Source organism: Citrus clementina, unplaced genomic scaffold, assembly GCF_000493195.1.
Source record: "Citrus clementina cultivar Clemenules unplaced genomic scaffold, Citrus_clementina_v1.0 scaffold_3, whole genome shotgun sequence".
Lineage (NCBI taxonomy): Eukaryota > Viridiplantae > Streptophyta > Magnoliopsida > Sapindales > Rutaceae > Citrus > Citrus x clementina.
Genome location: NW_006262339.1, coordinates 33,680,910 through 33,690,164, shown reverse-complemented (window position 1 = coordinate 33,690,164; position 9,255 = coordinate 33,680,910). Strand labels below are relative to the sequence as shown.

Below are 9,255 nucleotides of genomic sequence, written 5' to 3'. Positions count from 1 at the left end.
TTGAATTGGCTTTTAAGTATAAATTAAGCTTGTGAGTTTTTATGTTTAACGCATCTGTCTGGTGTATTAAATTATAAAAAATGATACAACATAAAACTAGAAAAAAAAAAATTAGCTCCCACTAATTTTTTGACAAATAACAACTCAAATATCGGTGATAATTAAGGACTATGTAAATTATGTAACGAGAATTTCAATAGTATTGAATTTGACTTTAATGGACATTAATTGTCAAAAAAAATAGCGGCAATTGATGCAATTACAACAAACCTTGGTGGGATTTAGTGATAATATCTATAAATTGCACTAATTACCATTGCGTTGTGTGTGTCACATTCTCTACTAATAAGGTACAACATGGAGAACTGAAGATGAATTATCAATGATGAACAAATTTTACCAAATAAAATGATTCTTAAAGGGTGCACAGGATAGAGCAAAATGACTGATAAGAGACCCCACCAACCATAATAAATTGGATGCTTTTCATTGAAGGCATCCCTTGAGTCAAATCTAAAGCTTGGTATTTTGCTTTTGCCCCCACATGATTGCTACTGTTTTTGGCCTAATGGAATGCCATTTTCTTTGCACTTTACAGTGGTTGTAAACTTGTAATTCCAACACAAAAATTGATTTTTGACCTTATAATTTAATTTTCTTTTGTGGGGTCTTTTCGCGCAGCATCCACTGCACTTACCAACAAATCTAGCTTTTTTCTTTCACAAAATTCATTTCATAAATCATTATACAACAAATATCACATAAATGTAAATCAAATCCCTTTCTCAATTCATAGATTTGAATCAAAATTTTGTCAAGCAGAGCATTTAATTAAATAATTAAAAATCTTTCTTCTTTTGTTTGGATAGATTAGCATAACCAGTCAAGCACAAGCATAACAAGCATTTAATTAATTAAGCATCTAAACTTAGCTTAAAAAAGCAGTAAAGAAGAAACCGAAAAGTAAAAGTTAATTCACAGATTCCAAAGCGCTTATCAGGAAAAGTCTTACAATAAATAATAAAAAAATTCTGAAATTTTCAGTTAAAAGACAAAAATCAAAACTCATTACCCACCTAACAAATCCAAACTTAAATAATAAATTATTAATAAAAATTCTTTTCAGAAAAAAAAAAAGAAAAAGCTCCTCAAAGCTAAATCAAAAATCTGTTCTTTGTTTATTTTTTCTCTCCAATAAAATGCCGGTTCTTGTTGGGGAGTCTTCAAATTCAGTAGCAGAGCAAATAAAAGAGAGACCCAGAAGCGAAATGAGTCAACAGCAGCAGCAACAACAAGAGGCAGCAGCAGCCAAATTAACCCCAAAGAAGAAACTGAACAACACGTTCAGGGGATTTGGCTGCACGGCGGCTGCTTCACAGCAGGTGTCTTTGCCGGCGGTGATACGGTCGTCGGCTGATTGGGATGCCAAGAAAGTGAAGAAAAAGAAACACAAGAACAGCAGCAAGAAGAGCAGTAGTAGTAACAGTAACTGCAACAACGATTACGGCAGCAACAACAACCACATCAATATTAGTAGTAGTAGTAGTAGTAATAATAATAATAATCCTAATAACAGTTTGAGTTCATGTGGGGTTGCTCAGGATGTGTGGTGTGGCCCTGGAATTGGGTTTTCAGCTTCAGATGCAGTGGTTGGTTCTGTAGATTGTGTTGTTACAACCAGAAGGAATGTTGTTCCCGGAAGAGGAAAGATTGATAATCATCATCAGAGGGAAAGGGAAAGGGAAAGAGAAAGAGATAGAGATAGAGATAGAGAAAGAGAAAGAGAGAGGGACAGAGAGGTAATTTCCCCATCTGCATTCTTTTCTTCTCTTTTTTTCTTGTGGGCGGTGGATGCTGAATTTAGGTCCTTGTGATGATACAAGATTTTTTTTTTTTTTGGATCTTATATCAGTTGCTAATTTGGCTCTTGATCTTGGTTTTAATCATTTTTCATTTTAATGCTGATTGTTTGTAGAATCCTGCTTATCCAATTTGTTGACTTTTGAACCTCTGATTCTAGAATTTCAATTCATTTCATTTCTGCTGTTAATTTTTCAAGATTTTGTGGACGATTTACCAGAATATGTTTCTTTTCTCATCAAGATTGTATTTTAAGAAATTGTCTTGTTTTTTAATGGATGCTGAATCACATATGGGAATAAAAAGGCAAATTTCCATTATTATTATGGAGGGGCGATTACAGTAAACCCTAATATGTTTCTACTCGTCAGGATTCTAGCTTATCTTAAATTCTTTGTTTTCTTATTGGGATTAAAGCTACAGTTATATTAGAATTAGGACTGTATTAAACCACTATAAATAATTGGTTAATTCTTTTTTCTCGCCAGAATCCTAACACTACTATTGTTTCCTTTTTTTTCTGGTCTCTCAGATGATCCTGGCCATTTTAACCTTTTAGGACACTTAATTTTTCTTCTGCATCAGGACCCTTTGTGTTTGGGATTATTAATTTGGTTTCTGATTTATTGGGTAATTAAATATATACGTGGTGCATCAATGTAAGTATGTCATTGGGAAACCGAAGCAACATTTATTTTTTTATTTCTAAATGTGTGCATGGATGGTTTTACTTGGTCACTAACGCAAATTCTTTAGTTGAATTAAATGGTCCCTTTGTTGACCCATGTAAATTAGGAGTTGGCAATATGGAGGACTTGATGGGTACTTTTTATTAGCATTTTACTTGGGAAATGATATTCTCTTTGATTCTATATTTTTTTGTGCGCGTTTGTTTTATTGGTTTATAGTTGAATCTTAACAGCTTGCTTGTTTACTTAAGTTTGTTTCAAAAAGCTTTACCCTGCATCATGAATCTTTGCAGCGTTGTTTGGCAAGGCGGACAATGAACTCTGAGTTTCCTTTTCCGGATTTTGACTCTCCCTTTGCATTGGCACGACCTGAATTGGACGTATTTGGACCTAGGTACTATCGTCATGTCCGACATCCTTCTCCTGATGGCCTTGCTGAGGTAGGTATTTTGTTGATTCTATCTCCACTGTTCTATTAATCTAGTAGAGTATGTTGTAACATAATTTTGATTGTTAATTTATTGTCATTAATGACTCTTTTATATATGATCTATGTATCTGGTTTGGCAGTTATGTACCTCTCCATTTTATATGGTCTTTAACATGTGTTGCCTGTTACTTCTTAGTTCTAAGGAGATTTAGGTAATTTGTTAAGTTTTGTTCAATGGGAAGTCTTTTACCTTGAAGCTACAGAGACCTTGGCTTCTTGAAAAAGAAAAGCTCTTTCGGTTGCATGTTAATTGCCTAGGGGTGGTGTTTGCGCAATAGTACTCACTGATACTTAATATGGAAGAGTTTTCATTTGCATTAGAAAGTAGGATTTAGTTCTTACAAGCAGGATACAATAAAATATGAATTCCAGATTCTCAATTTAGATAATTTTGACTGTTAAGTCATAGAGATGCCCTTAGTTTCTTGTCTTACAGTGAGCTGTGATATATACCCCCACGGCCATTGGTCTTCAGAAACAGAACAGGCTGGGATGAATACTCAGTATAGGTTGATACTTTTTCATTGAAAGTTCTATTATGGCTGTGGAAGTGACAGTGATGAATGATATTACATTAATGGTTGAACGGACACTTCATATCCATAATCATGGATTACTGAAGGAATGATGTGGACTTTTGAGGAACTGAAAGATGATCATCTGTTGCCCTTTCATGAGTGAAAGTTGGCCCTCTCTTTCAATGAGGTGTGGATTGTCTGTGCTCAAATCCATTTTTGAGCTAGTCTTCAACTGGGTGTATTCTGAGGAGTAATATGGTAAATGGGAAGAAATTGAGAGGGAAATGAAGAATGGGTTTCTGGATCCCCTTTTGTCCAGTTTATCAAAATGTATCTCGTACATCTTGTGCATAAAATTTTTAGAAATGACAATAAATATTCTTTGATGTTTTCAAAAAACAACCAAAAAGGAAAAGGGTAGAGTGAGCTTTAACGTTATGAAGTGAGAACTGAAAGACAGATATATTATTAATTGCATGGAAATATGGAAATATGATGCCAATGCTTGCAAGTCAGCAAACTAGCGGTTTCTGCCATCTCTCGTGTGAAGTATGTTTATGTGGTTTTTGGCCTCTAAGATGTATCTTAAGTTGGTGCTTGCTGGATGCAGATGATGATGCTCCAGAATAGTTTGCTGATGGGAGGAAGAGTAGATTCTCATGATCACTTTAGTGACTGGAGGCTTGATGTTGACAACATGTCGTATGAGGTATCCTGTTTTTCCTTGCAGAACATATCCATCTTCAACCTTTTTTATTTATTTATTTATTTTTTTTGTTTGCATGACAAAATACCCATGTCATGATCAGAATTTTCTTGTTCTGGATGTCTCTATGCAGGAACTGCTTGAACTGGGTGACAGAATTGGTTATGTGAGTACTGGACTGAAAGAAGATGAGATAGGCCGGTGCCTTAGAAAACTTAAGAACTCAATTATAAATGATCTATCATCTCATTTGCCCTTGCACGTTGATAAGAAATGCACCATCTGTCAGGTAAAATTGTATATGCATCTGAGCATTTCCTTTTAAGTTTTATTTGTTTGGCTGTTAATGATTCATTGTATGCCTATACTTGTCTCATTATTGTGCAGGAGGAATACGAAGCAGATGATGAGATGGGGAAGCTAGATTGTGGGCACAGCTTTCACATTCAATGCATAAAACAATGGCTTTCCCAGAAAAACGCTTGCCCTGTCTGCAAGGCTGCAGTGGTGAACCGATGCTAGAGAACCCAGAGGATTTCTTGCATCTCATTCGGTGCAGGTGTTCTTCAAATGAATGATTTAATCCCTCTACGGCTCTACCCGATGTATAGATTATTATTTTAAATACATAAGCAAGAATTCCTCATTCTTTTGTGTGAGAAGCTTCAACCTCAATTTGCCTCTTGATGATGGGCCAATTTTAGCAACCTGGCAATATGACGTGATTGAAATTATTGAGTTTATGAGGATGGAATTGATTGAAAATTATTGTCATACTTGTCCATTTACATTAGTCATATGATTATATTTATGTTGCTCCAACTGTTTACAGTTGGATTAATGATTGAATTCCATCTGTCCTCAATTGTGTGTTTGGTAGTATTGGTAAGCCAACAAGATTGTCGAATCCAGTCGCAGGCAATTTTAGAGCTTAAAGAAGAAAACTATGCTCCAATTAAAAAAAGAGAACTGGATTTAATAAATATAATACACTTCAGACAACAGTTGTTCAAGACTAGAATTAACATTAACATGCAAAGCGTTCAAAGTTCCTATATGTTGTGCAAATGGGAAATTTGCTGCCATTTTTTCTTTTTCAGTTGTATTTGCTATTCTGTTTAACTGTGGTGCTATTTCATGTACAAATGTAAACAGCCGAAGTTCATGTATGTACTAGTAAAGAATGAGAACTTCTGCCATGGAGGTCTTTCTTTTCCTCGGCCTCTTACTTTCGTGGATAAAAGAGTGAAGTAGTGAGAAATTATGTCATATCATGACGTGTGAGAAATTCAATTATACACGGATACACTTGATATGCTGCCTGCAAGAAAAGGGCAAAAAACAGAATGAAAAAAAAAAAGTTGTTATCCGCATAAATTTACTGAATATAGGCATAAGATTTGGTTCATACCAAACGACTTCCCACTAAATCATAGTGAGCATAATGTGGACCTCTAGGTTCTCCAAAAACTTTGAAACTAACCAGATGCTCGGGAATAAGTTTCACAGTTTCTGCTCGATTGATGTATCATAGTGAGAAAGAAAACAGGGAAGAGGAATGTTAAAGGGAGAGGTAAAAAAAGGTCATTCACATGTAAGTGAAGAGCATAGGCTTATGTAAAGATTGTGTCTAATATTGTACCGTAGACAGCTTCAGTTGGACAAATTAGATCTTGGTCAGCAGCAAGTGCCAGCACGGGGACATTGGTTTTGCCTATATGGTCCTTGTAGAAGAAAGTTCCACTCCGATCACATAATCCACCCTCTTGAAAGACTGTTGTTAGCTGGGAGATAAGCTTAGTGGGTATGTTGCCTATGAAAAATATCATAATGTCATACACATAATTCCTTGAAAAAGAATAAGAATTGGAAACTGAAAAGCACAGGAAATACTGCTATTTTTGAATTTCTCTTTTATATCTTTTTAAGTTAGTTTGAGTACTATTGAGAACTTAATTATCTTAAAGTTTTATGCTGAAAAAAACTTGTGGAAAATAAATTGTTTTTGTACTAACCAAAGTTGCTGAAAATAAGCTTTTCAAATAATTCAGGATGCATCATATCTGGTGCAGATATTAGAAATTTTAACCAAGACAAGACGTAGGGAGGACTAGATGCGAAAGGATGAATTGCAGCAAGAAAAGTCCCCAGGGGGATAACTGGAACGTTTAGGGCCTGTATAGGGTCTGACTGTTCAGCAGAATGAATTAACATCAGCTCCTGGTATTTTATTTGCTCAGATGTGAAATATTGGTCATAAAACTCAAAAGGCTGTTTAAACCAATCAATTTTCTGCAATACTCACCAGAGGTAAGAGCAATCTCAGTAATGAGTTTGAAGGTCTGTAGTCAAGCGATGATGCCAAAGTAGTGACTGATGCAAATCCAGAATCCTTTCCTTCGAAACCTTTAAAATTGGCACGGTTCAGAAGACATGAATAATAATTATTCAAGGACTAACATGGCCGTGGAACCAAACTCTCAAATGGTTAATATTTGTTTGGCTTTGCTGAGGTTAAAACGAACATATCGATACAATGTTCACTCAGTAAAGAACTTCAATATGTTAATACAATGGCTAAACACCTACCTACTCACTTTGCTTACTAAGCAATAGGCTTGAAACCTAAAGCCAAAAGAGGTACTTGATCTCTATCATAGAAAATGCATATGCAGCTTGGTTCATTCGCAGTTGTACTTCTAGAGCTTTTAGTTAACAAAATAATTCAACTTTCCTCAAGCTTTCAAGAATCTTACTTCCTCTCCTGACAAACTGGACAATTTTTCTTTATTTAAATGCCCATACATACTGTCGGCTTCAGAACTCAAAGCATTATCTTCAATGACTTCCAAAATGACCTGAACTTCAGTCACTCTTTTTTTTTCTGAGTTTATTTTTAATTTTTTTATACAAATATTAAAAAAGTTAAAACATTTAAATTATCTCCTTAAATTATGTGAACGACCAACATAAACTGTGTGAATGACTTCCAAAATGACCTTAACTTCGGTCATACTCTCTTGTTCTGAGGTTTCATATACATAGATTAAACTTAAAACATTTAAATTATCTCCTTAAATTATGTTAATGATAACCATAAACAACAAAATTTGGAAAGCAATTAGCATTATTAGACTTTAGTAATTTTCTTTCTATCCCTTTCATTTTATTTCTATTTTAAATTCAAGGAATCTTTATGAGTTCCAGATTTCAACAAAATTCTGAAGTCACCTTTTGACCCCATCTACTTTAATTTCAATCACGAGAAGACAAGAAAGAAACAATAAACTAGATGCTCTACACTCGGCTTAGACAAAAATCAAAGCCAGAAGTTATCAACATCAACTCAAAAAGTATAAAAAATAATGCTCCAGGAGTACTCTGCTTCGGCAGCATGCAGATAGTTTAGTTAACAAACATTAAATAACGTAATAATAGCAAATAACAAGCATAATTTGATATCTTACCACAACGTGAAAGCATGGCATATAGCAAGATGCCCCCCATGGAGTGACCAACAGCAAGCAACTTGCCATCCTTAGGTTTGCTTAGGGTTCTTATATACTCCATCTAAGATGACGGAAATAACAGTTGGTAATCAGTTTATTTGTCACCAGTGATTCGATAGTGTTAAGTAAGAAATATGACAAAAGATGAAATTTTGGAAATCATCTCAGAAATAAATTGTTATATATTTTCATTTATACCAAAGAATTGTCACCTCACCACGGCAGGCACATCCTCTTCCAAGTAGTGATCAAAGTCCCAATCATTCTTTACAATCAGGTCCAGCTGCTTCTGGAAATCCTCTAGTGATGTCGAAAGCCTCTCTTGAAGGTCAAAAAACTGTGGTGCATCTGGCTCTTCACCTTTTAGAATAACAATTTTAATAAGCTTGTAAGTCAGAACCCCTGATTTGGTCATTTCAATTTCACAAGATGGAATAATGAAAAATATCAAATTAATTAAGCCACAAACCTTCATTCAAAAGGCCTGAAAGTCTTTGAGATGATTGCATAACAGTTTCCATTAACTGAGACTTTGACTGTGATTCCCTGGATAGAGTGGTCCCCACTGTGCTTTTCGCATTGGCGGAAGCGATCGTAGAATCTGCATTAACAAAAATCCATTTGTTCATCATTTTAGCAGCAGAATAAGTCAGGTTTCACGAACCAGAAAGTAGGCTTCTTACCTTCTCCGAATTCCACCCTGTGTGCACTCAGCCCAGCACCTCGAACTTCAAGAATCCATGTATCAAATCCTTGGCCAGACATATAGCGCGCAAAAGAGTACTGAAAACAACAACATGCAAAATCAATTTTCCTAAAAAGAGAAAGCCATGGATTATATCGGAAGTAGGCAAAGACAAGACTAGCAACGTCCTCTCACTCTCCGTACATGAGACACTATAGAACAGCTTCCCTCCTAGCACACAAGCTTTTATTTTCAATCAGGCCATAAATAACACCCTATTCTCACATCAAGAATCTTTTCTGATATACATATTACACAGATAATAATCATATTTTTTAAAAAATAAATAAGTATTATCAAAAAAGGAAATAAATAGACACTCAAAAGAGAAGCAGCGACCTCAGGAGAAAGATCATAGCCAATCGCGTTAGTTCCAATTCCTGACAGAAGCAACAGCGGGTGATTCCGCTGCGGAGCCGCCGGCGAAGGAAGGTACCGCCAGAGAGCGAGCCGCCAATCGGAGTTCGGAACGGCGACGTAATGGAGCTCTTCGGCCGTACAGATCTTTCTCTTAGGCTTGTTCCTGACGACATTGCTGGGTTTCTTCTCTGTCACGCCACGGTGCGCGTACAATGCTCTCAATGGAACGACTCTGACTCGTACCCGGACCCGAGGGCTCGGGTTGGAGCCCGCCGGATTGTTAATGTGAAGAACGGCGCCGTTTTGGTACCCGAGAACGAACATTTTGATTCAAGTGTTTTCGTTTTTTTTCCAATTTTGCTTCCAATTTGAAGAACG

General features: G+C 35.8%; 2 protein-coding genes across 4 annotated transcripts; one reads left to right on the top strand and one right to left on the bottom strand.

Moving 5' to 3' along the window:
- The first annotated feature begins 1,081 nt into the window (after positions 1-1,081).
- Positions 1,082-5,004, top strand: LOC18049222 (serine/threonine-protein kinase fray2). The gene is made up of 5 exons (XM_006442516.2): positions 1,082-1,799; positions 2,843-2,989; positions 4,168-4,266; positions 4,397-4,552; positions 4,651-5,004. Exons 1-5 carry the CDS (start codon positions 1,200-1,202, stop codon positions 4,783-4,785), a joined length of 1,137 nt encoding a protein of 378 aa, XP_006442579.1. The 5' UTR covers positions 1,082-1,199; the 3' UTR covers positions 4,786-5,004.
- Positions 5,005-5,199: 195 nt separating this feature from the next.
- Positions 5,200-9,255, bottom strand: LOC18049221. Of its 3 annotated transcripts, XM_006442513.2 has the most exons (10): positions 8,857-9,255; positions 8,456-8,555; positions 8,242-8,373; positions 7,990-8,132; positions 7,731-7,833; positions 6,569-6,669; positions 6,279-6,453; positions 5,906-6,076; positions 5,675-5,775; positions 5,200-5,584 (listed from the first exon to the last, which is right to left on the bottom strand). In XM_006442513.2, the coding sequence occupies exons 1-10, from the start codon at positions 9,199-9,201 to the stop codon at positions 5,525-5,527; spliced, it is 1,431 nt and encodes a 476-aa protein (XP_006442576.1). In that variant the 5' UTR covers positions 9,202-9,255; the 3' UTR covers positions 5,200-5,524. The 3 variants fall into 3 exon arrangements, with proteins under 3 accessions (XP_006442576.1, XP_024044802.1, XP_024044803.1); XM_024189034.1 differs by lacking the exon at positions 5,675-5,775; XM_024189035.1 differs by lacking the exons at positions 6,279-6,453; positions 6,569-6,669.

Coding starts and splice junctions, on each gene's coding strand:
- LOC18049222 (XM_006442516.2), top strand. CDS start 1,200: ATGCCGGTTCTTGTTGGGGAGTCTTCAAATTCAGTAGCAGAGCAAATA. Junction 2,990..4,167: donor CTCCTGATGGCCTTGCTGAG/GTAGGTATTTTG, acceptor TGCTGGATGCAG/ATGATGATGCTCCAGAATAG. Junction 4,267..4,396: donor TTGACAACATGTCGTATGAG/GTATCCTGTTTT, acceptor GTCTCTATGCAG/GAACTGCTTGAACTGGGTGA.
- LOC18049221 (XM_006442513.2), bottom strand. CDS start 9,201: ATGTTCGTTCTCGGGTACCAAAACGGCGCCGTTCTTCACATTAACAAT. Junction 8,133..8,241: donor TTCAGGCCTTTTGAATGAAG/GTTTGTGGCTTA, acceptor TTATTCTAAAAG/GTGAAGAGCCAGATGCACCA. Junction 6,454..6,568: donor TGAGATTGCTCTTACCTCTG/GTGAGTATTGCA, acceptor TCTGCTGAACAG/TCAGACCCTATACAGGCCCT.